Source organism: Pholis gunnellus (assembly GCF_910591455.1).
Source record: "Pholis gunnellus genome assembly, chromosome: 16".
NCBI lineage: Eukaryota > Metazoa > Chordata > Actinopteri > Perciformes > Pholidae > Pholis > Pholis gunnellus.
The window spans coordinates 6,140,586-6,167,937 of record NC_136543.1 but is presented as its reverse complement, the minus strand read 5'-3'; the positions used below and the strand labels follow the sequence as shown (position 1 = coordinate 6,167,937).

The following is a 27,352-nucleotide window of genomic DNA, read 5'->3' as shown; positions in this document are numbered from 1 at the left end:
ATATTGGTAATAATGACATCGTACTCCCCGAGTTTATTGCCGAGACCTGAGAGGAAGAAGACACTGCTGAAAAGGAAGGCAAACGGTTCCACCTTTCGTAAATTAAAACGGTGCTACGCTCTTATTTGATTGCTCTGATTGAAATATTCTTTGATTTTGAAACAGGAGCCTTATGCTGTTGTTGTTATTGAACCTTTCTGAGGCTACTGCGTGGTCAAATCTATGTCTTTTATTTATGAAAAAGACTTGACCCCTCGCAATTTTTAACGGCCCTCAGTCACTTCAACCCGGTGCCTGGCCTGGGTATAGGAGTGTTCTGTAACTACTCAAGAGTAATATAAGCATATGTCTGTTTCATTGCGTATGCCTCCCGCCCGCTCCGCGTTCCTTGAAATGATGGCCGCCCCTTCTTCTGATGCGCACTGGGATCCATGGCTCAGATGACTGTAGGTACTGTATTTAATGTTTATGTTGCTGTTTGTTGTGACACTGTTCCATGGAACTTTCTTAGCATCTTTTAGCTAATTGTTTTGGTTTTTAAAGCCTGTAATACTTCGTCGGTCTGCTGATTGAGGCTGGCAAGATAAAGTGAACATAGTGGATCGTTTAGCAGCTAAAGAGCCAGATATTTCCCTCAGGACTAGGTGGAGATCAACAACGGAGCTAAAAGTAGAATGAATATTGGACTTACTTTCATAAAGGTGGCCAGCAGAGACACATAGGCCAGAATGAATGTAACTGCTTCTCTGTGTCTGCTGGTAATGTAAACAGGCAAAACACCGGCGCTGACTTTATAAGGTGATAATATGTCAACGTTGTGTTAGCAGCAAAATAAAGAAAACTTTCAACTTTGATCTCCTGTACTTGCCGCAGTCACACCGGGAGGCACTTGTAGTATACAGGTGGTCCCCTGTTCTGCTATGAATGAAGGATTGTCCCCTCTGTAAAGCACCACTTGGCTGCACTTACCACCAGTGAGCATGAGGGCACACTTGCACATGCAGTTGTCATTGTCCATGTCCTTGGTGCTGAAGTCTGCTCCGTGGATTACTAGACTGCTCTGTCGGCCTGCAGTCCCACTGTGGCTTTTCAGGAACAGTCTGAAAGACATGAGGAGGAGGAGGAGGAGGAGGAGGAGGAGGAGGAAGAAGAGGAGGGAGTCAGGACATGAAAACACATCAGGGTCGGAGGAATGGGGAGAGAGAGAAACGAGTGCGGTGGAGGGAGCAGTGTAAGCAATAAAGACAGCAAGAAGACATAACATGCTGCAAGAAATGTCTCCCGAGAGATATTTATTTTTTGTTGTGATTGAGTACGTGTAGAGCACCTGGCACAACATTAACAGGGTGGAGAGAAGATAAAATAAAGAATGAAAGAGAGAGAGAGAGAGAGAGAGAGAGAGAGAGAGAGAGAGAGAGACAGCGAGAGGAAAGAGCCGTGTCGTGTAAGGAATGTCTGGGAATCACATTTCCATCCGCGGGTCCACAGCACGTTAATTTACACCACAAATACTGACCTTTAACAGCTACACACAGTCAAAAAGCAATAAGCAACCTGTTTAACCTATCATCCATCCACAGCGGGGCAGGTAGGACAAACTCTCAAGTCTTTAGTATCCAAGTATGCAGTATTTCTCTCTGTCTTGTCTTCTTGTGTTTACGTAAGCAGTTGCGATGGCTTTTTTCTTCTTTTCATACATTATCACACATAAGATACACACCACTACATACCTGCTGCCGGTCCACATATGTCGCGCCAGGTACAATTTAAAGGATTTTGTATTTAAAAAGCATGTCAGGGCTATCGGAAATACTATATTTGTAATAATGTGTTTATTTATTATTAGTTTATTATTTTTTATATTATCATTATTTATATTATATTCCATTTATATTCGATTATAACGTATAATATTATAACATATCTTAAAACTTCAAAATAAAGTAGTTAAAAAATGTCACAGGATGAGGCATGCAATAACTGTAGAGCTGTGCAGACTATGTTAGTCCTTATAAGGGCTGCTGAGCAGCATGCTAGTGGTGTGTCTACAGGCTGGTGCATCACACTCATCATTTCTTCAGGAGTACCTTTCTATTAGTTACCAAAGTACATCGGTACATCATTCTGGCAAACCGACAAGAAGAAGAGACGAGAAAACTAAAATAATAATTCCTCTTTCTTGACCTTTTTGTTACTAAAGTTTGAGTTTCTGTAAGTGGCACTATTGCTTTTGTCTGTTCAGTTTAGGCTGCCCAGTTCCTCTTCCTCTATCCGAAAAAGCCCCTGCTGTTGTTAATGCACACTGAATAAATGGAGTGATGCTATGATAAACAGCTGTTGAGCATCACCAGGCAATAATCCATCCAACTGTAGGAGAGGACATACAGTTAGTATTAAAATCTGAGGATAAGAACAATACAGTTGTGAGTCTGTGGGGTTGTTTAGGTGAATTCCTTCGCACACACATTGGAAACGAATAGGCAGCTTGGGAGCAGATTTCTCCAGGGCGTGTCCCGCTGTGAACTCACTCCCGCTGTGAACGGGAACTGCTGCGGATCGGACAGTTCCTTCATCCCTTCGAAATGGCTCTACCATCCCCAGAACCTGCTGCATCCCACGCTTGTCTTTTTCTTTTCTTTTCTCCTGATGTACTTTTGTTTCTCTCACGCTCTCTCGCTTTCAACTTTCTCCCGATAGAAGAGCTCGCACATCCAAAGAGGACGGGACTGCAGCGTCGCGACCCGATGAGGTCTCTATTATTAAGCTCGGTTCACTAGTCAGTGAAAGCATTTCCCTGAGTTCACCTCTCGACAACAGGGGACCACGGGCGTGTAGTCCGGCTCGGATTTCTTTTCCGACGAGAAAGTAACAAATTACAAAATATATTTCATGTTTTTAGGGCGACGTTGAGCACCTCGAAGCTTGAAGCTCTGAAAACAGCATGAATACCTCAAAGAAGGTGACTCCCTAAGAAAGAAAGTCATTTAGCGGGAAAAGACTCCTGTATTTGGACAGCTGTGTAAATGGCTGATTTGTACAGCAGAGTAAAAAAGTGTGACTGCGGGTCACCGTGGGGAATTCACTAAGCCAGTAAACCGATGCGTGTAATCCTACAATGCAAGGGTGAGTCATGTGTCTAATCAGTGGCACCAAACGACGAGTTTGGACAAGGGCCTGTGAGAATAAGCACATGGGGGTGCGTATAAATGCACAGGTTCCTCTCTGTGTGTGTGTGTGTGTGAACGGTACATCACGTGCCGAGGTATCAACCGGCCTCTGCTCGGCAAACAGATGTCTCCGGCGACGCTTTCCAGCTCAGAGTAAACTCGCAGCGCAGCACACCGCCTCACTTATGGGAAGCATGACTTCTATCAGGCTAATTCCTGATTCCGAGGAATAAAACATGCAATGTCAAGGATGGGGTCTGCTACCGCCCTGATGAAGAACAGACTCCGCTGCGCTACTCGCTCTCCGTTTTTTTTCCCAAAGCTCTTGCAATCTCTGCTGCGCTGACAGATCGCCAGGGCACATCATCGCGAGGGATTCCCAGCATGACACTTTTGACGGGCTGCTTTAAATAGTCTGCGGCTGTGTTTACCGGCTGCGCTGCATATTTACGCAGACCGACGACCCCCCCCCTTCCCTCCCCAACTCAACCGACATCTGCAGTTGTTTTCTGTCAGGATCCATTATGCACTCACACATGATAAGTGGGGTAATGTAAAGATGGGCCAAGTAATGAACTGACGAGGAAGATTCCCGAGGCCTGTCTGTAAGGACGAGAGAGAAGTAGACTGAGAGACTTGGAGATGTGGCGTGTGGTAAATCATGTTCATGAAATGGATCGGAGGGCCGGACACCAGGAACTTAACGGGCAATGCATGCCAATCTGAATGTTCCTGTTTAAGTAGCTTAGTAATGTGATTGGCCAAGGCTCATTGGTAAGCAAAGCATTGAGCTGTGAGGGGAATCATTTGGTTTCACTCAATGAGAGGGAGGTTGGTGTCCCGCCATCTAATAATGCTAATATCCCCCGGGGGGGATGTCGGCTTGTTTGCGACCTTTCGAAATACTTAGAAAGTTAAATTAGCAGCAGTGCATGTCAGCATTAAGATCAGTTCAGCCAAATGACAACAAAAAAAACGTCCAATTTACCCCTGGTGGGATCTTGTGATGCAGAGCAGAGGGCGAACTCACAAAAGGATTGTGCGGCTGCTAACCGTGCACAAATAAGACAAGAGGGAAACAGTGTCGTTCTCCGGTAAAATGCACCTCTAACTGCGCTGCCGAGCAAAAAGAGTCTTGGTGCTCCTGTGCTTATAAACACCAACGGTACTGACTCTTCTAAAAACTTGTACCCTGTGTTCTAAAAATGTTCTTTTTCTCAGCCATTGTGCTTATTGTGTTCTTGGATGCATAACTGCAATCAGATGCAAAAAAGGCCAAATTGCCAAACGTTATGCGTGTGTTTGCGCTGTAATGTCATTAGCGCATTATACCATGGGGCAGATAGAGGTTCCAATTGATGCACAATTTACGGTGCCATCAGCGACCGCAATCCATTCTTTATTCATTTGTGTCAGTGTGCAGAAGCTTGACAGTGGCCCGTGATGTGGTTCAGCATGCATTGCACCCTCAGATGCAATATGCCAATTGCAAGGTGGAAGGCTCCTTCTATTTCTGGCTCATGTATGGCAGTTTGGCAAAGTGCAAAACGGCTATGTGAAGGTAAATATAACAGTAGGTGTGGTGACTATTAAATACCGTCCCAGTCAGTCAAACCACAGGTCTCATAGATGGAAAAGAGGTCGATGATGCACCCTGGTAACTAGAGGTCTCCATCTGTATAAAAGCAGAATATCCAGTTATATCCGAGCAGTCTGACGTGTGTAGATGTCTGAAAATGACCCCAGGCTTACATTTAATGAAGGTAAACACAGTGAACGGCCACTGTGTAACGGCTCTGCACTCGAGTGCGGCACTTCTCAGGGGCTGCGGATTTATTTAACACGTGTGTGTCCTGCTGCCTTCAGATGCTGCAGGGGCTTCATGGACTGAAGGAGAAGCTTTCCGTGCAGTATAAACATATGAAGACAGCAGATACTTATAGACTCAACCACGTTCAGAGATCAATGCAGACTGATTTACTGACTTTCCTGCTTTAACCACATTAAAAAGGTTATTTTCTGCACCCATTGTATTACTTTTGATACAAAGTAAAGAGTAAATAAGTAAAAAGTAACTCATTACACTTCCTGAGGAACTTGCCCAACGTCTAATTACTTTCTTATTGCAGTACTAGCCAATCGAAGCACAGTGGGGCGGGACAACAAGCTATACTCTGCCATGAAACATCTACCTTTTTCCAAAGATATAAACATGTTTTAGGACTACAAATGTCACCCCACACAGCCTAATTATTTAACAGGTGGCTGCAAATGTCTTCAATAGAGATACATTTGAACTATTTGCATGACTAAATAGCCCGATCTTGAGTATTATTGCAGCTGCAAACTGTGTACGTGAGAAAATGAGTTGCAGGGTCAAGTGAAGAATCAAAGGACTCTGATATGTTTATGCGAGAGCGCTTCCAAGTAAAGGACCGACATTCCATCGCACTGTTTCTTAAACACATCATTGTTATCAAAATCATTACAACATTTGCACTGTTTTTACAGGCGCAAAGAAAGGCTTCACATATCTTTTGTTAAAAACCTTTCAATTAGCTGTATTTATAATTGTTCCCACGTCGGGCTCAGATCAGAAGGTGAATCAGAGCCGATCTCCCTATAAAGCACCTTAAAAAACCCCGTTAAAAACCAGCCTTCATATTTGTAGAAATGCACTTAATTGAAAGCAGAGCAGCGTTAGATGGAGGACCCCTTGGAGGTGGTCCCTCACAGAGGAAAGACGTGTTGGATTACAGCTGAGCGGGCTTGAGCCGGGATTGACTCGGGGGCCTCAGATCGGCCGACATGTCGCTTGTTCGCAGTCTTGCTTTTATCTGACACTTCCCATTCCACAACACACTGTGTTACTCTGAGCAGAGGATATTGCTGTCATACAGCGACTTTATGGAAGAACGTCTCCGGAGAGGTTACGGGGGGAAAAGCCATAAAACAACGTGTCTAACGGAACGTATGCGCACAAAGCTCAAGCGATTCTTCGGTATAATAAATGGCAGAAATACAAAATACAGAAATGATGTGAGTGATCACTGTAATGTCCATTAAATCTTTCCCGAGACTCAAATGAAAATGGTTTTAAAAAATATGCCAATTTTCATCTCCTTGACTGACACAGCCGAGCTTCGCCTGCTTTGCTTTCTTTCATGTCCAGAGGCAAAGCCAACAATCCAGTCGGCTGAAGGTCCAGCGCGTGCTGATACGCACCTGGCAGTCGTTAGCCTCCTGAACTGCAGTCCGGTTGGCCCGTTGCAGAGGTTAATCACCCTGACCGACGGTTCGCTTCCTACTGCAAGGCTACTGAGGTGTCTGACTGGCTGGGACCCGCTTGACTTCTCTCTTACCGCTGGGTGACACATAGCTCCATTGAAAACACATACTGTATGATGGAACAGGATGTATCCTATGGATGATTTACTGTGCGTTAGCTGCAGTGCAATACCTTTTCAGGGTTTTCTGCATTTAAGGAACTGGCCAAGGTATATGAATAATTTCTGGATGCAGTGAATAGCACAGTCGTCTTCTTTACGTCTTGTGTTCATTAAAAGAATATTACTAACTCGGCATGTGCCCGGCCCAGGACAGGAGGGCTCTACAGCGGGTGATTTAAAACCGTCCTGAACATCGTTGGTTATATTGGTAAGAAGATGAGGATATTAAAAGACGATACCCACCCCAGCCACAGCCTCGTCACGCTGCTGCCGTCTGGAACGCGTTACAGAAGCATCAGCTGCCGGACTACCAGGCTCAAGAGAAGCTTCTTACTTCATCCTCCACCCTTCATCGTATATTATAGTGTTTTTTCTTATGTAACAAAATAGTACCACCAACTGCATTTCATGGCGTAATCCTGTGTTATACAATGACAACAAACGGAATCTTGGAATTGAAACGTTTGTCCAGGTAAGCATTCGGTCTTGACTTGTAAATCTGGCTCAACAACTTGAACTCGGGGCACACGTCATCGCTTTTTCCACAGCTCTCAACCGTTGTCGCAGGACTACATCATCCGCAGATGAAGACCATGTGGTGTGGTTGAAAGCTCTGGAAAAGGTGGTAGGTGGAACCTTGAGTTGAGGTTGTTTTAGGTGTGATCAGTCATTTCTCGGGTTTTCTTTTGTTGAATTCAAGAAGGTGATAGAGAGACGCATAATCAACGCGACTAAAACAACAACATTACAACTGATTTAAGATACACTTTAAATGCACAACAAGTTGTTTGATTTCAAACACATTGTTCTGCGGATCCTTTTTTTTCCTGTCCTACACAAGTGTTGCAACTTGCAGCTTTCGATGCTTCATCTCAGTATAATTGGAAACGGTGGAACTTGAAGCTTTCAGGGACGGTGTTCAAGACATAACTTGAGATATCTCAGATAATCTCAGTGTGAGTCTTGGAAAATAGGGTCCCCATGTATTGGAACCCAAATATCTGCCAATTTCTTTACTGAATCCTCACATGAAAAAACATCGGAACGAGATCTGATTCCAAATTGGGCCGTTATCGTGTGGAGAAATCACTGGATTTAAGAACTTGGCTGTCCAAACAGGGAAGGATATTGAATAAAGATGTAATGGATCGTTCAAAAATAAACATATAAGTACTTTTCATACAGCGGGGGGGCCTTTAACGGTACAAACGAAACATGTTTCTATGTTAACCTCAACTTGTGTCTGCGCATATATTCAACTGCTGTGAATGTATTGGAAATGATGGCTCTGGTGCCCCGGGGTACTTCACTACATCTCACCATGCTACGTGCATTAGCGCTTTAAGATGCATTAAACATACTCACACATCCCCCTCTGGGAAGTAGTTCACTTTAAATTCTTAATCATAGAAACAATATTGACATGGTCAGGCTTTGGGCATAAATAGTAAAGCAAAGGATTTTTTTTGAAACGTCAAAAATGCTGCATGTTGGGAAATATATGATTTGAGTCCACATCACGAAAAGGTTTCAACATGTAAACATTTTATGTATTTCAGTCAGATCTTTAAAATATAGATGTATCTGAATCCTGATTAATGCCCCTAACTATAACATTTTTGATTAATTTAGTATTATGCACGATATCTGCCTTTAAACGATCTTGCACGAGGACTCAAACTCTTCAGAAATGTCTTTCTCCATTTTCTTTTTCTCTTCAACGAGACATAAAAACCTTTGGAGTTCATAACCCCCATACATCAACACCACCAACGTTTTATTTCAGGGCAAACTCTTGAAACAACTGTGAGCATCAACTAGAAGAACAATTGTACTAAATGCCACTTTGATGGCCCTTCTCCTCTAAGATGAAGTCTATAATTTAACATTTACTCTATAGATATTAAGTGGACCTCTAGTTCAGTTACAGTCAGTAACCCACAGGAGGTTAGCCAACGTTCAGATCATTTACATGTACTTACTTTGAGTATCCTGGTTATTCTCGACTTTCTAACAATTATTATCTTTGAAGCTGTCATTGTGAAATACATCTTTATGCAGACGACACTTCTTTCTACTTGCTCGTTCTGTTCAATAAGCTGCAGAGAGATTGCAACTCTCTTAATACGCTGCAAGAAGCCCCGCTGCCTTCACTCTAACACACTGCTTCAAAGTGTGTGACTGGAAATAATGACATGATACACCACAGTATTGTGTAAGAAAAGCTCAGATGATCTTTCATAGCTCAGGGACATCATAATCCTTTGTATTTATCGACAAAGCCTGTGTTAAAACATTGTATTTTAGAAACAATAACAACTCCACCTATAAATCTTTAACTTCATGGCCATTCTCAGTAATCACTGTTTATCTTGAAGCTGTTTATCTGAGCCAACGCTGTGTATCATTCACTTCAGTTTGTTCATCAGTCTTTTCTTGTTACATTATTTAGTTTTGTGCAATTTTCTTCATTCTGTGCAATAATTCCCCTCTGACTCTCTGCTTTCATAAAGGTTGCCTTCTACTTTCCCCTCTTCTGTTCACACTGATGTGCAGCACAATGCCAATGTGTGCAGCACAGAAACTTTGATAAATGAGGGTAATTAACTGAATGTGTTGATCTGATGGCTATCGTTAAAAAAATATGCGTAGGTCATCAAATTATAGTTGGTTTTTATTATTTTCTTTTCTGCAACCCATGCTGTATCGCAGCAACCAAATTGGATTTGATGATCGGGGATTGTATGTGTTGTTTATAAAGACAGTAACCTTTGCAATTATGGTGACCCCAGTCACAATGCAGAGAAACACTCAAGAGCTCATTTCACAATCTTGTGAGGTTGTGGTTCAGTGGGAACTTTGTAGCGCTGGTCAACCCAAATGTATCCCTCAGTGTTGTTCACAAGATTTGTTCGTTGCATTTTAAAACAACATCACTGATGTCAGCTCACACTGTGCAGATGTTGCCGGTGTAGATTTCTTCTTTTATTTGGCTGCTGTTGCATCGATGAATGCCTCTTGATCGGCTGCTGCGCTAATGCTCTACTCCTAAGAGAAGTTACGCAAAATGAATGCGAGTTGAGCATGCATGATAGATAGTTAAGTTAAGTTAATAAGTTAAGTTTAAAAGGCTCAGTTTACAGTAAAGCAAAAATTGTTTGGTCCATATAATAACTGCCCATCAAATTTTACAAAGCCCAAGTTGAGATTCTCAAATTTCTTGTTTCGTCTGGCAAGCATTTCAAAACCCAAAGATATTCAGTTTACTGTCATGGTACACTAAGGAACCAGCAAATATTAACATTTATTTTCTGTTGATTGACTAACTGACTCATTTTTAACTACACTTGATAATATTATTACTTACGATAAATCCAGGAATACAGAGGTACACACAATCTGCCTCTTTTTGCCCTGTGCTGCAGCGCCCGGAGATCCCCGTCTGGGCTTCAGTCCTCTGGCAAATGAGCAGAGACGTCCAGGCGCTGGCAACACAGCGGCAAGTCAAACTCGTTCATCTGCGCACACTGCGATAATACAAAGCTTTTTTGGAAATCACAAAGTATCCCTTTTTTAAGCCCTTGAAGTTAATAGTGTTGGACAGCTTGAACTTATCGGTTTTGATTTGCTGAAGCAGGATTGCCTTCATCAAAAAGGTCTTCAACACAGCCAGAAAATAATCGTATTGACTGAGAGAATTCATAATTGATCCCAATATCATAAAATTAGGGGGAAACTGTTCATATTTGAATTATCTCTATTTTTGAGATATCATAGAAAATAGTCTCAAAGGGCTCCCATTATTACAACTCAAATGAAAACATCAACCAAATGGAACCAAAGTACTGAAATGACACTTTATTTAAAAAATATGATTCAAGCTATTTCAATCATCTGATTACTAATGAACTGTTTTCTTAAGCCAACAAGAATTAGATGACTGAATACAATTGAATGGCAGGTCCATACTTAAAGCATTCTGGTAATAAATATGACATTTATTCCATAAAAAATTACCTAATTTCTGAAGGATTAGGACCTTAAACTTCACAAAGGAATAATTGCACACCTCCTACCCTCTCTGAAGGTTGAGTCATTTCCGTTTCACAGTAGAAGAAACCAAGAAGCTGGCAGCTAGACGAACCTTTCCTGGCAACTCTCAATATTCAGTTATTATACCTGGTTTCCAAGTGGTCTGTTTGTCTTGTTTATGTGCTTTCCTTCTTTCAGCCTGTGTGTGTGTGTGTGTGTGTGTGTGTGTGTGTGTGTGTGTGTGTGTGTGTGTGTGAGACAGCGAGACAGAGAGCAAGAGGCAGATTTACGACACCAAATGTTCTCTACAAATGTTTGTCTGATTCGCACTGACGCAGACTGTATTCCATTAAACCACCACGGAGGACAGAAGATAATCCCAAACCAACTGAAAGGCATATCGCGTACAACCATCGCTTAGGTTTCAGAGCACGAAATGTAATTCGGAGCACATTTAAAAGCAGGTAGGTGCCAAAGCAGAAAACATGGCAGCGTTGGTTTGTTTTGGGCCCCGCCATCTGGTTTGTTTTGGCCCGTGTTTCAGAGGAGCAGTGGGTGATTATCATACCACAACTATTTTTCCAGAACAAATCTATTTCTAGAGATCAGTGTGTCGATTGGACTCATAAACAGCATGAGCCTGCATGAAATACAAGGCTGCAATGGCCAGGGATGCCCTTTGCCTGCCGCAGCGGGACAAAAACAATTATGGTTTCCTTATTTAAAAAGAACATAAGGTCAAGCGTGGGATGCTAAAAATATGCGTAAGAAAACCCCAGAAAGGACGATATGAAAGCAGATATAAATGTGTGTGTGTGCATGAAAGGGATTCACACAAGGAAAGACACAGTTCAGTACGTATTGAGGTTTGATTCGGGCCTGCACTCTACAGATCAGTGGGCTTTGTACACAAGCCTGAGGTCAGCGCCTGTGCATTCAAACCAGAGCCAGAGGTAGAGACTAAAGGTATCGTAATAAGAGATGAATTCACTCAGTCGTCACACAAAACCTCAACTCTGCGTTAAATTCAAAACAAAACAAAAAAACAACTCGATCTCTTCTGCTTGATTGAAATCCATTTCTCCGGTCCTCAGAGAGAACCACTCCAGGTACGAGCTCCTCAAGACGGAAACCTCGTAAAGTGAAACCCCTGTCATCGCATGACAATTTAGAAAATTGAATATTATGGCAACAAGCCTCACGCGGCCCCCCCCACCCCCCCACCCACCGGAGGGAAACACTTGTGTGCGAGGAATGGAAGGGTTGAGGTAAAGGCTTTCAAGCCACAGATTCGCGTTCCTCATTTCGTCATTCAAAGCTGGACGCAAGACATTTCGCAACTAAAGGGACCTCTTATCAGAGGGAACCAGCCATCCAGTGAAAGCTGCAGAATTGGAGATGTCAGACCTTCTCCCGAGAAGCCAGCAATTGCTCGGAACTCTGTGGAATTTGCAGTAGTTTTCCACATCTGAGAGGGCCAAGCAGCTGCCATAGTTTGAGGCCTGTTATCATTAACCCCCACAAAAGAAAACAGAAACCCTCGCCCCCGCAACACGCAAGGACAAAGCGTCAATCAAAGGAAAACGAGGAGACGACGACAAGCGATGGATTTGGTTTGGAAGGAATTTGCGATGAGAAAAGCCTCGCCGCAGACTTACATAAACCGGACCGACTTGATTGAAGTGTCTGGAGAGCTCACAGTTGCTCTAGCCATGTTTATAATGTTAACACTTTCGAACATTTTGTCCTTCCATCGATGTAATGTGTCCTCATATAATTCCGTTGCTCCTTCCAATGGTGAAGGCTAGATAAAAGTGATGATAATTCATGGCATAAATGTTTGTACCAAATGTCATGGCAAATTCAACCAATAGCGGTTGAGATAGTTCAGTCTGGACCAAAGGGATGGACAGACCGGCCGACCGACCAACACTGCCTTCGACAGGTTATTTGAGGATTCATTCATTTATTCAAAGTTCAGCCTGAAGTCTGTATCATTTTAACATGCGATGCAGATAAAAGTTCAAACCAGAGGATATATACCAGCCGCTGTAAAAAAAGCTGTAATGAGGACGGACGCGTCTCGCTGTCTGAGTGTGTTCCTTGGCCTGAAGAAACACAAAGCATGACCCCCGTCTATGTCGACCAGTAGCTTCACATCAGCCGTCTTACCTGTAGTTTTGTTTCTCACCGCCGATCTGGAAGCGGTCATATAGCGAGAAGGCCTGGTGTCCGTCCCAGTCGGTCAGTTCTACACGGAGGGCGTACTGCCTCTGGCTGGTCAACTGGTAGACGTACTCGTTCCCCAACCAGTGCTCTGCAGGCAAGCTGCCGAAACCCTGGAATGACAGGAAGAGGAACACAACAGTCAGTGCGCGAATAGTGCGGAAAATCCCTTTTTGTAAATCATGGACTAGATATTATCCACTGCTACCATCAGTCTTTCCTTAGAATGATAACATCTCATCACTAGAGGATTGTGGAATGGATTGGAAGGAATTTTCACAGTTATTTATTGATTTATACTTTGAACAAACTGTTCCTGATAATAAATAATGTATCCACCAGCAACAATGTTTCTGTGCTGCATTTACTCATAGCTTCCCAGGATTCTTTTCCGTTCCTCCAGATCTCAGTGAATAAGCCGCACACATTACTCACATTGTATATTAATGTGTTTTATGCAGGTTTCTTAAGCTTGCCTTTGGCTTGGTCCTCCACGTGGATAGACTTACCTACCTATAAAAGTCGTCTAAATTGGTACCAGCTGACGTAGACACACACCTTTTTTCCATTCCTGTCTTCCTCTCGAGTCACACACATGCTAAACTCATTATTACTTTAAGACTTCTTTCCCAAAATATATACACTGCATGCACGTGACGCTCCTTCAAACAACTGCAAAAGTTTGCATTTGATCGGATCGGCTCCCGGTCACAGGCAAAGTGCTTCTGACAGCGGCAAGAGCAGTGGATTGCAGAGGGGAATATGGTGAAGCGGGAAGACATTACAGCTCTGACAGGACAGTCTGAACCCCTCCATTAAAGATCGGGGGGGGGGGGGGGGGGGGGGGGGGGCTGAGGGGGCAAAGTCAGGGAGAAGTCTGTGTTTGTTCTGAGCGTGTGTGGTGATGGGGAATGGGAAGGAGGGAAAGTAAATATGGGGCATTCCTCTAGCCTTAGGCATGTCCTGCCGAGTGGGTGGAAGAGAAAGTGACTGGGGCCCATTACTGCCCCCCCCCCCCCCCCCCCCACGCTTTCTCTAGAATTGATCTCACTCCTGATGAGATGTTCACCTGCTGTGAGTGCGGAATAAACCATAAAAGGTTTGGGAGCTCCGTGGGGCTCCGTGGTTGTTCCTTTATGTGATTCCGGTTCTTCGCGATCTCTCGCACGCAAACCTGATTAAAATCACCCAGCTGAGAGGAGATGAGGAGATGCTTCATCACCTTGTTGGATTGAGCTCTTAGTTTGTATTTTGGTTACACTTGCTAAAAGCACTCTGTCAGGGAGGAGAGTAGTTATAAACACTGAGCACTGTAAATGTCAGCAACTGCTGTTCATGCAAAGATGAATTACTGAGAGAGTCCAGTCCTTTAAAACAATACAATATATCTGAACTGTCAATGTTTATGTTGCTTTGGTCAAGTTTGCGTTCATACTACTTAGGAGTGGCAGAATCCATTACTTTTAACTTACTATTTCAACTGTTTATTTATTACATATGATGATACATATATATTATTTCGAGTGTTTATTCATACTTTAAGCTAACTATATAAACCGCTTGTACATTTTGGGCCTTTTTCGCAATCTTGGAACCCATTGGCTGTTGGCCTGACACATCTGGGACAAGACTTTGTCCTCTGATTGACTATCTTTTTTTTTTTAACCTGACAAAGCCGGCTCAAACATGAATCATGTGTCATTACTACACGGAATACAAACAGAAAGTAGAATGCTTCCCCTACCAACATCTTTGTTAGCGTATTCATTTAATGCAGTTAGTTTTGGTTTCACATTGCAATTATGCAAGCGCTATAAAAAACACTATACGTGACATTTCTACGTCCTATCGTCATCCCTACACTTGCAATTGATTGTTTTGTAGACGGACTACATTGCACGAATGTAGTTGGACCAAATGTCAAGTTCTGACTGTTAACCATTCCTGCTTCAGTTTCCAGCAACTTGCCAGCAACGTGCGATGTTAATGTGTTACAAGTGACTCCGGCTGACCGTCAGCTCACTGCTCACTGTAAATGGACTAGTTAACTACATGAGCTTCCCTCTTACCCCCCGGAAACTGCACAAGTACCCCCCCGAGGTGCTTGTAGAGGCTGGAAAGCATCGCTCTACAAGCACCATTTTCACATGCTGATAAGATGGAAGAGTGAGTTGTGAATATAATTTGCGAGGTCCCATTGTGATGTGTGGTCTCCTGGCAATGTGATTGTAAACACTCGCATCACTGCACTACGTCCCCGTTGCCAAAAAGTCTCTCCATGGTCCCACAAAGAACGTCAGTGGTTACCGAAAGATTTACAAATCCTCAAAAGGACATTCAATATTAAAATCTGTGAGCACAAGCCTCTCTGGAGATGAAGAATGAGAAAACGACTAACACACAATCAAGCACCGTCGATCACCTCCGGGGGTTTTCAAGGAGACCACCAGTAAATGCCGGTCAAGGGTCCATGAGTGTGCCCAATGCACACCCTGTTCTACATGACACCTGTTCAATCATTACCTCCGCCGGCCTGTGGGGAGATCATGCGGTCAGTCGTGTGTGTGTGTGTGTGTGACCTCTGATGGTTGCGGTGATTCACAAGAGGTCTGGAAAAACTATTTTATTGACTGTTTTATGCCGTCATTGACTGCCGACTGCCGAGATGCAATACGTCTTTGTTTGGAAGGGGAGAGGGAGTCTAGTTGGTTCTTTCTTTTTAGGCTTCACATATAGTTATTTTCTTTATTTGTATTTGTCTTATTGTTTCTCTTTTCACCATTCAAACCTTTCACAAGTGTTCAGCGCTTTTATTCAATCTAACTTGGGATTTCCTCTGGTTATAATGTCCCACAAACTTAGAAATCCTTTCCCATTGACTGGAGGTTTGTACATCAGCAGGAGACAGGGGGAAATAATTAAACGGGACACACAAAGCAGACAACAGGGGACAGAGTGAACACGGTCCATTTGACAATAAACTCACAGCTAGTGGAAGGCATACACAGGTGACTTCCGCAGCAAACACAAGCAATGCGACGGCCAGCAATAATAAATGCAATTCACCGCCGAAAAAACGCAGCTTCGGCTCTGAAATGTTAACACCCTTAACGCAAATACGCATAGATTTCTCCCTGATGGCAAACAGATGACACACCTGGCACAGCGCAACGGAGACTAAACAAATGTGTTGTTTGCAGATTTAGGTAATAATTTCCTGTTGGAAGAAGAGGAAGAATAACAGCAGGTCACTGAAGCCTCGGCTAAGGAGCGGGAGAAAGTCTCAGACACCCTAAACAATATTGCTAGTACAACGGGGGGGGGGGCTATTGCTGAGGAGGAATGACATCTGGATTGGCGGATCCTGCCTCTTAGCTTTCAGCGTGTTCAATGGAGGCCAAAAAAGCGTCCGCCATTTATCATAATCCGTAGTGTATTTTTTTAAACGGGATGTTTTGCTCATCGTACAGTTTTGTAACGGACATGTAAGTGTTTTATCTTCATTTTGTGAATCATCTTCAGTGTTGACTCACTGTCTCGTGCTTAAAAGGACCACCGTTATCTTGATTTGAATAGATATGGATGAGTGTCTGCACGCCAGACGAGTGTGTGTGTGTGTGCTTTGTCTCGTCTCACCATCTTGTACTCCTTCCACGTTCTCTGGAAGTCCACAGTGCCGTCCTCTCTGCGCTGGATGAGCGTCCATCCACCGCCGGCTGTTTCCATGTTGCAATAGACCTACACAATTGAAAAGAGAGAAAGCAAAGGAGGGGCGGGGAAAAACCCATGGATGAAGGTAATGGAACAATGACAGCACTCATAGGTCTCTGTGTGAAATTTATCTAACACGCTGATGAATTCGACATTCAACGTGACTCAGCGGCATTAACAAACAATGAAGGGTCACTTGGACAATCATTTGGTTTCAGACACTCCTTTTTCCCAGCTTTCATGATGAATCATCTTTGGGAATGCGACGTATCTGGGTCCTCCTCAAACTTAATCAGCGTCTCCTTATCCCATAGCGACTCCCCGGAGATGCTCCTCATCAGGCGGCCTCGTTTCTGCAGGATCAAAGTGGAGGTCCTTGGTGTAATGTGGCCCTTAACCTTGGACCCGATTGTGTGTAAGCTGATAACGCAGGGCTGGTGCTCTGTCTGCAGCGTCGCTCTCTTTGTTTTGAGGAGACCCCAGGGCGGAGTGGAGAAGGTCTCTCACCTCAGCCAGCCCACACAGCTGAACACACATGAACGCGGCCTGGGTATAATTAAGGAAGTGCCCTTGACAGAGCCGTTTCCCCCAAGACGAGCTCATCATTCATGGTGTTCATGCACAAACTTACTTATGTACTGACGTGGAAAAATAAAATATGGGACGAACACACAGCTGGGAGTGTGGGAGCTGCCGATGACTCGGCAGGTGTTGAATTAACATGAACGAACGTCTAGCGTGAAGACTCGACTAACTAGCTTCCACTCGGATAGTGAAAGTTAGCCAGTTAGCTGCGGGCGGGAATTTCCACCCGGAGGTTTGAAGCTTAGATGCTTCAAACGGGCGCAAGGCCAGATGTGTGTTGCCACATAGGTATCGGCATAGTATCGTGCTCAATTTCTCATGGTTGTAACAAACCAAATTGCATGAAAGTTGGTTCAGAATTAAACGCTTTTCAGTCGATTTTGCAGAGAAGTCTGCAACTCTCTCAATACCCATTGTATTTCTTTACAAGTGGTTCTTGACCACTCTGACATGGCAGACTCAAGTCGAATCACAATTCTTTTACGAGGTCTTGAGGTGGGCAATCGCCGATACAGCTCTTCCCTGAATATCGATCCCCGCTCCCATTCTGCACGAGCCCATGCAGAGGAGTAGATTTCTAATTTCTGCGAGTAGCCCAGCAGCACCAATCTTGACTTTGAGAGACAGAAATCCACACACACACAAAAACCTTGTGCCGACCTCTTACCTTATTAAATCATCACTCCCATCAATCAAGCTTATGTAAGCACAGTGTAGAGGTTGAGAACACACGTCCACACACACGCTTGCACGATTGTCACCATCGTGATCAGCTCAGTGTCCAGTTTCACCCTCCCCCCCCCCCTCAGATAAACTCCTGCGCTCACAAAGCTGCCAAGTGTATTTTCAGCTTTCAGGATTCCCTGTAAACCCACTGTGAACGAGCGACCTAGAAGTGATGAAGAGGCAGATATTGTCACATTACAGTGTAGTTATGGTGAGATATCATGGCTTCCCACCTTTTTGGTCTCCTGAGGGTTGATCTGGATGGTGTAGACTCCGCTCTTATGGAAGCCGGCCTGGTAGAGGTCGGCGCAGTCGCGGAACTTCTTCTCTTCGTCCGCGACCTTCGTGCTATTAGGCACAACTGCGTATAGTAAAGTAATAATGGAAACAGTGTTAAGCTAGCTCAAGTTCTACAAATAAATATCAAGCACTAGCGTCTGTTGAGTAACTGGGTATTGCTTTTGAGTTTGAGTGTCTCGCTCTTTGCTGCTGAGACTCTGCGGCCGCTACTTCAAAGGAACAGTTTGACATTTTGGGGAAAAATGCTTATTGACTTTCTTGCTGAGCGTAAGGTGAGAAGATCAATACCACTCTGACATGAGACATTTTGTTGCCACATGTGCCAGCTGTCTGTCAGAAACGCGAGACGAGCAGTTTTAGACGGACAGGATGCCAAGGCTCAGGTGTGAAAACATTTTGTGATAAATCAAGGGATCAAATAAACACAGACACAGCAATAGCATTGTACAAAAAACCCCCGCCGTTACCCTTCATGCAACCCCTTGTGTGTCGGACAAGCATGGGAATCATAGTTCTAGAATGTTTTATGAACTCACAAATTGCGAACATCGGGTCAATTTATCATATTTCAGATACGTACATCTCAGAGGAGAAAACATAAAAGGAGTCTGAGGCAGAAGCTCGGCGAGGCCTCACTGCGAGTATCTTGTAACGGCCAGATACAATCTGAGGGCGACTAAGTTATTAGCAAGAGAGAAGCAGCAGTTCGTCGACTGGATGATCCCCCCGCTCCGAGAGAAAGGCCTCGGTCTTTTGACGGGACCAGCTGCATCCAGTTCCATCTGTGGGTAATTATGGCGGCACTATTTTGAAACCAAGCAAGGGGCTAAGGACAAAATACTACAAGCTATAAATTTCAAGTTCCTGTTATAACAAGTGGTTTGTATTTACCTTGCAAGCCCTTGTTATATTGATGGAAATTCCTTCCGATTTTCCTTTTTTTTTTTCTCTCTATCTCTCGCTCCTCTTTCTTCCTCCCTTTCTCCTCCCATATGAAGCGGTCATCTACATTTTCACACCGTTGTTTTTATTGTTGGAAGACTTGGGGAAAAGAAGATGTCAGGGAAAAGTGTCAGCGAGCCTCAGCCTCTGCTTTGACCCCCCCCCCCTTCCTGAGCGTGGAACATCCCGGTGGAAGCAGGGCGCTTATTTTGGTGCATTTTGACAAAGTATTGAGTGTCGGCGACAAGAATCTCCTGCTGTGACAGGTTGACAGAGTGGGCCCTCACGCCCCGGACTCTAATACAACAAAGAGAGGCCCTGTCAGGCGGTAATTTACCCCAAGCCGGCAGACAGCGGGGCACATTTTAGAGGCCGGGGGGGAGATCATTGACAGAGGGGAGCTCTCTGGCCTTCGATCCGCAACAGTGTGGACAATCATTTCACAATCGCCTCTGAGATCTCCCTCGGTGGAAGAAGACCGTTCACCGAGGGACGCAACGCTCGAGTGTCGGAGCGGCTCCCTCGAAACAGCGTGGTGCCCAGCTCTGCAAATATTATTTATGTCCCGATATTTATTTACAGAAAAATATTTTGTGGTTCAGCGGGGACTCGTATGCAGTAGGGGGGTTCATGTGAAAAGGCCGGCAGGGCTCGGGTGTTTGCATAAATCAGTACCCTTGCCAAATGAGCCCAAACACTCGCGCTGAAGAGAGCGAGTAATGGAGCTAAATGGACTGCCGTAGACATCACTGCTCCCATGTGACTATAATCAGCCTCTAAATGCCGCTGAGAGTTTAAGTGATCCCATTTCCGAGATCCAACGGATTTTCTCTGGTGTATTCATATGTGAAGGATGCAAAGCGCTATGAAATAACACCCAGTTCATTCCCACAGTACACTTGTCAACAATGATGTGTAGTCCCTGTTTAGCATGCGAAGAGGATTGTGGTCGTCTGGGTAATGTGTAAGATTCATGAGAGTCAAGTTCTGTTTAATAATAGAAATCATACTTCCTATAACTAAATAACATACCTACTAACTTCCAAAGTTCACTTCGTAAGTTTACCGGTGAGTAGAGACCTCCTGTTGATGTTTTATCACTCTGCCATACAGTCTCAATGGATTCATTTTGACCTAAAATACCAGGTAAATGCAATCAATGATCTTACCAACTGTGATGACATTGCCATCTACCGCCTTATTACATGGCTCTAAAACACATTGCTCCATTTAAGGGCTTTAACAGACGTGTGCAAACGACAACATATAATAAAACAGTCTCGCTCCCTCTGCGCAAATAAAGGTTTTAGGAAGGTCACCGAGGTGACTCGCAATAACTGCACACTTTACAGGGCTTTTGCAACAATAAGTGTCAACTCATTCTGCTGGTCGCTGAAGCATAAAAATAAGCATGTGCAGCAGTGAAACAATTTGGTCTGGTTTGTAAAGGCACGTCTAATGAAGCGGTTTACCGTACTGTCTTGTGGAGGCATTACAACCCACATATTTTCTTTTTAATTCTTTTTTTTAAGGCATTTTTGAGCGGAGCCCTAAAATAATCCCACTTTGTTTGACTCCTACTGAGTAAGCGGCTGTAAAAATGATGAATGCCAATCATTAAGTGGGATAATAGAACACTGTAAAACAAAATCATATTTAGCAGCCAGAAATTTTTGAACGAGTGTTCCAAAGCTGACGTCGATTACCGTTAATAACGGTACGCGGCTCATTGCACCCTAATGAGGTTTGGGTAATGATTACAACCTAAACAAGAGCTGCGCTGTCACATCTGGCCACATCAAACACGTCCGCCCGGGCCTCAGTTTGCACTGGAAGCCTTGATTTTTAGGAAAAGCCGTACACGGACAGCCGGGGGGGGAAAAAAAGAGAGTTCATGGAGATTTAGTGTTAAAACTCCATTTTCTAAGTATGCGTAATCTTCCCCAAAGCAAAGTCAAAGATGATTTGAGTCCATGCTTTAGAGGAAATGCTCGGGCTCAGTTTTCAAAACAGTGACTAACGCAAGCAGACGCCACTCCGTGGCATCACGTGCTAACCCTTTCCTCAAACAAAAACACTAATCCAGTTCTCAAACAAACAAAAGCCCTCCCCTGAACGTGGAAAAACAAGAAGAGAGAGCTTTGCTGCTTCTGTGTTTTGTCGGAAAAACAAGGGGCAATGCGTCACGTGATCGGTGAGGTCTACCTACTCCTTCGCCTCCTTTGGACGGGGCGTCCCCCAGGAGCTATTACAGTTTGACTTATTCAGGCTGGGGTGAAGAAAGCGGAGACCTCTGACCCCCCGGCGCTCCCGCCTCAGCCCTCATGGAAGAGGAAAGGACCAACCACAGAGCGGCGGCGGCGGCCACGTTCCATTTCTATCGCCTCTCATTAAGACAGCCACCAATCATGGACAGCGGGACCCGGCTGTGGTGCCCCCCCGCTCCTCCTGACCCCGCTGACACTGGAAATGGCTGGAACGGTGTCAAAACAAAGGCTAAGAAAGCATAAAATTCAGAGAATTTAATCAAACTTGGCAGATTACAAAGCCAGTAAAAAGAAGAGAGCCAGAAGTGTTGCATGTGGACACACTTGAACATGGAGAGGATACATAACGACCGGTCAGGCAAAAGTGGTCTCAAAAGACCTCTGGTAATTAAATGCAACATACACAAATCCAGACTAAACAGATGGAGAGCGAGCAGAGGCCACCCGTGACCTATTTTACGCATGGAACATTAAAATTACAAAAGGGAGCGGCGTGATAAATAAGAAGCATGTGTTATCATATGCACTGGTTATCCACTCGTGACTCCTACATCCCTTCATATCCTTGTCGTTTCCTGTCTGTTGGGAAAGCTCAAGGAGCACAGTGGGGTCTCGAAGGCGTCTCGGCCGGAAATCCGCAAATGGAAATGGCATCCGACCCCCCCCCCCCCCCCCCCCCCCCCCAGACACAGATATTCATGTCAAATCTCCTGTGACTGATGGGATTTAAAGCCACTGTTAGGATCAAGTGGGTTCGGTGTTTAAATGGGTGAGAAAGGGGTAAATAAGTTCACCGTGTTTGACCGAGCAGCAGGGGTTTGCGTTGCTGTCGGGTCAAACGTTGGGCCAAAAGGGAAATCCCTGGGTTCTTAACAGAAGCGAGAGACTCTGAGGAATAAAATAAGCCTATTACTTCATGCTTAACGTTTCCGTGAAGCTGTGTGCGCAAAGACTTTATCAAGTTAAGCGTGAAAAGTGATATTTGCAACAAAAAAGAAAAAAGAGAGCACCACGCTGGTTTATGAGAGGCACCAAACCTCTTTAACAGGAGCGCACCGGGTTACAATAAGAACCGTGTTTCTTTCTTCATGCTGCTCTCAATGATGCAGGCTTTAATAGCCAGGCCATCCCTGTGTCTCTCGGTATGGGGTGAGGTTTATAGAACTGGTTGTCATCACAATTTCATGAGGATTGTAAACTCGAAGATGTTGTAGCTCTAACATTTTACCAGAGGAAGTAAGTAATGCAAAGCAAGTCGAGTGCTGCCTCGTAGCCTGGAGCAAATTTAGCTTTGCACATTGTGGTCTGGCAAGGGTCGCTAGGCATATTCTAGGTGAGGGTCATCGCTAGTTTGCATCGGTTCAGTGGGGCTCACTGAACCCCTTAGTGGCCGTTACCAGAAATGCATGTAAGGAAGCTATATTATTTTATTATAGCACAGAACTAATAATATATTGTAATGCCTTGCTCTATAATATATAATATGAAGGGTAAACTACCGCTACAATTTGGATCACTCTATAACTAATAAACAGATGACTGAATAACACTCTCCTCCACTGAAACACAGATTTCTTCAATGGTTGAACCAAGCCAGTGCACGGTGGATGTCCTTGATTTTGCTTCAGGGTTTCAAAATGAAACAAAACTAGAATCCGTTTCACACCAAGTGCATATTTTTGTCCGCAAAATGCACACTGTATTAAAAAAACACCACTGCGGAAAAAATAAAGAAGACGGACCTCGATCCCAACTGATTTCCACCTGTGGAAATATTTGTTTGGCCAATGAAATCCTTTGTTCCAAGTGATGTCATTAGAGTTGTTCCGATACCAGTATTGGAAATGCCTTCGATACAGAATGAAATGCATTGATCCGATATCATGTTATATCATTCATCAGCTCATTTACGCTGCGCAGGAACAACAACAACACGTGTCGCTCGCTACCTGATCTATATATCCTGCCCGATCTGTGCTGCGCATGCGCAACTCTCAACAAAGATGAGTAAAAAAAAACGAGACGGCTCACTCGTTAGCTACATCGGCTCAGGAAAAAAAGATTGCTGCGTCCGAAATCGAAACCTTCCTCAACTTAACCATTCCTGGTATTTCACCGTCAGCTGCAGGGCTCAAACAACTCTCAGTGGCTTATCTTGGTTATCAGGCTTCCTGATTTGGTTAAACATCTTCTTACACCTCTAATAGCTTGTGACTTTCTTGTCCTCCATCCTCAGCACCATACAAGTACCAGGATGTGCCTTAAGAGCATATTCACAATTGCCGTAAAAGCTCCAAACATCTCAGCTTTTGAGACTCTGACTCCAGTTCACCTACCTCCATCTTTGGAGCAGAGGTTGAGCAGGTTGTGGACGGTGTCCATCATCTCTTGCTGCTGTCTCTGCAGGGCCGTGCTGTTCCCCGAGGCCCGGCTCAGCTGGGCCTCTAGCTCCCCGATAACCCCGCTCTGCCTCCCCACCAGGGTGTGGAGACTCCCCTTCTCCTGCTTCAGCGCCTCCAGCTCCTCGCGGTGTCGCATTTCCATTTCTAACATCTTCTGCTCCAGCAGGCTGAGGGAAAGGACGAAAGGGAGACGAGTTTTTTACAGAAGACGGAAAAGTTGCTAATTATTAAGGTCCTTCAGGGCATCCAAATCCGCTGGAATCTGGTTTGTTTTTACAGATTTAAATGGATTGAATATTGTTTTGCAGTTTTTATTATGATAATACCAGTGACTTACTGATTATGTAACGTGTATCTCTTCCTTTTTTAGCAGCAGCAGCATTATAAATAGGGGTCAGCAGAATAAAGCTGAATTAGTGAAATTCTTCTACTTTTGACATTTCTACTTCCTGCTGTACTTTGTCATGGACACTGGTATGTTATTTCCCAGAGAGCGATATGGGATTACAAATACAAGAAGTGTGCAAAACTACAAATAAGGATGTCTGTAGGTTTGGTTGCTATGTGTTTCCCCACACAATGTAAACACACGCCTCATAGGTAAATAAGTAAGCCCTTTCCGTACGTGTGAATTACCGCTGTAAGATGTCTGAAAGATGATATAGGCTGACATCAAAATTCATTAACTGATCACATGTTTCCCTCTATTATATATTTGGTAAAGGAAAAAGTACAGACGACACGTACAAGATGGAATAATGTCATAATTGCTGAGGTTTAGGGGAATTGCCCTTAGAAATCATTCTATGTAAGCCTCGAGAATAGCTATCAAAAAAAAGTCAGAATCACTGGAGACTGCGCTTTCAAATGGTGTTCACTTTTTTCCAAAGTGATTGCATGGAGTCTCTATGGACACTGCAACGGGAGACGTGGACCGAACCCTTTTAAACACTACATCATCTAAGACAATCCCACAGCCCCAATCACTGTAAAAGGACAAGATTTGGAGACCAAAACATTTTAATATCCTGATTTTGCAACAACTGCACAGTGGTCCAACATGGAAAGCCTAGTTTCCTATAATGCTGTTGTATAAACAACTGAATATTGTTTTGGAAAATGGACAGAACATGAGAGCTGGTAGCAAGCCTTTGATTTCGGTCCCGCAATCCCGCAGATAACAGCAGTACAGACTGTCGATACATCATCTTTATTGCCTTCAATCTATCTCTGCTGCAGTCTGGATTGTGTCCAGTGTGTGTGTGTGTGTGTGTGTGTGTTTATGTTGGCTCCAAGTGTTGTCTGTTTACCTGTTCTTGTCATGCAGCTTGCTGATCTCATTGGTCTGGACCATTAACTCTTTCTCCAACTTGTTAGTGGAGAGAGAATTTTCCAGCAGCTGGATCTCAAGCCTGGATGTCTGATTCAGAACCTGCCAAGATAAGAAATACACACACACACATATATATAGTAGATGATACTATGCCTCTATATATTCTATATTAGTTGTAGTATTACTAGCTAATATCACGCACATGTGCAACAAACCTTTAAGGGAAACCATGAAACGCAGGGCTGTTTTTAAGGCTTTCTAGACACTGGAGATAAAATATAAACCAACTTTGTTTTCATTTTGTCAAGTGTTCACCCAACACATGGTAATACTTATGAGATATTCATCTCTGCTATGATTAGCTTTTTTATTTTTTGTACTTTGCAAACAGTTATCTTTTTAGCGCTGCAGCTAAAATTATCCGCCACTCACTTTAAAACTTTCCGTCACCTCCTCCTCAAACTCCTCCAAACAAACACTGAACGGAACCTGAGCCAAACGAGTCAAAGAAGGGGTCGGCATTTATATAGCATCGGTATTGTCTTTGGCCACTGCTCTGTAACCTTTTTGGGGCAGTTGAACACGGAATAGTTGAGTTAATGGTGCTTAAGATGGATCCTCTCGGTATGTGTGTGTGTGTGTGTGTGTGTGTGTGTGTGTGTGTGTGCATGGGAAAGACGTAAAGAGAGAGTTGAATCGGACACATCTGCACGTTCGAGAGCATCAGCGCGCGATTGTGTGTGTGTGTTTTTTTTCGAAGGCGTTACCTGCGTCTCGACGTTAGTTAGCTTGCGCGTCTGTTCGGCCGTCTGAGAAAGGAGGTTGGTGCCCATTTCCAACATGGCTGCTGTGTGGTTGTGGACGGCAGTCTGCTGCAGCTGAGCCATCTCTGTCTTCATGCTCTCTTTGATGTAGTTCTCAATCTGCACCCAAAAAAAGACAAAGAAAAAAGGTTGCATTGGAGATCAGAGACACACAGAAGAGAACAGAACACAGTATACGTGTAGGTTTGCCCCATTGATTGAAATTGAATCATGGAACCTTAATGGCTCGATTTTAGCTTCAGATCAATGTCGAGACATTGTAACTCAGATGCCACATTAGCCTCTGATGCACAGCTGATATAACTGGTCCCACTGGTTTGTTAATGAGGCACTAGACTGAACTGATTTTGTGATCACAGTGCAGTAAAATGGTAAAAAGGTGGTTTACACTGGTTCACTGACATCAGGCAGTTCTTAAGAAATACATGAGCTGGCTACACTGATGTTTTTGAGGCATTGTTCTTGTCCCCACTTGTTCTCTTACACATTCACACTAATAGCACGTTTTCAGGATGCCTTATAATGTGCCTCAATCAAGATACAAAATTCTTTGACTAGATTTTTTAAACATCTTGTGGTTGCACACTGGGTGAAAAGGGGTTTCTTATGTTGCCTACATCTGAAGAAATCCACAAATTTGATTGGCTCTCAAGTGAAGAATGGGTTTAGTCAATGTGGGCACAGCCAGATGTAGGTGGTTAGCTTTGGATGGAAGAGGCAGAGATGAACAGATATCAACTGAAGCGTGTCTGTAAAGAACTCTTTTATCCTTATCTCCAAACGCAAACAAATGGCCAAACAAAGATGGAGGTTTGTGTTGGATACGATTCTTCATGGATTAACTATGTTGACCGTCTGTGTACTGTGCTCGGATTATTTATATAATATTCCTCCCAGGGAATTGTTGATTTCCTTTCCTTTCCTTTCCTGAGGCTCAAGTAGATTCAGGTAATCAAAGGCCTTTACACACCTAGGGGCGTTTTTGTGTGGTCGATTAATTCACACGTCGACTGTTTTATTCATTAATATTTTCACACAAAATGCAAATATTACACTGCAAAAAAAGCAGCGTAACAAGATTGATTTTTCTGAGGTTTTTTGCAACGCAAATAAAGGTATCATCCAATCACGTTGTGCGGAACTGGTTGAGTTGTGAGTGATTTGAGTGATTTTTATGAGTATGGTTACTGACATTAATTTATAAATAACTCTGACTTGATTGGATTTTAAGTGTCCACATGCCTGAAGACAGTCTGAGGTGATTCAATAATCGGCCAGTGGGGAGATTTTCAGTTTTTCTTTGGCTCATCGATGGTGTGTAACAGCCATGTTTCAGGAACGCATCAGCCAAGACGAATCAGAGTCAAACAGCACAACATCGCATGTGT

At 43.8% G+C, this 27,352-nt stretch overlaps 1 protein-coding gene across 1 annotated transcript in view; it reads right to left on the bottom strand.

Moving 5' to 3' along the window:
* angpt1 (angiopoietin 1) overlaps positions 1-27,352 on the bottom strand; it is a 54,536-nt gene that overhangs the window by 5,319 nt on the left and 21,865 nt on the right. Inside the window, exons 2-8 of the mRNA XM_079175590.1 lie at positions 25,908-26,063; positions 25,118-25,239; positions 23,742-23,974; positions 18,130-18,257; positions 16,511-16,612; positions 12,821-12,987; positions 970-1,100 (exon numbers count right to left, since the gene is read on the bottom strand). Of these exons, the coding sequence (XP_079031716.1) occupies positions 970-1,100; positions 12,821-12,987; positions 16,511-16,612; positions 18,130-18,257; positions 23,742-23,974; positions 25,118-25,239; positions 25,908-26,063 (1,039 nt within the window). The remainder of the gene's footprint in view (positions 1-969; positions 1,101-12,820; positions 12,988-16,510; positions 16,613-18,129; positions 18,258-23,741; positions 23,975-25,117; positions 25,240-25,907; positions 26,064-27,352) is intronic.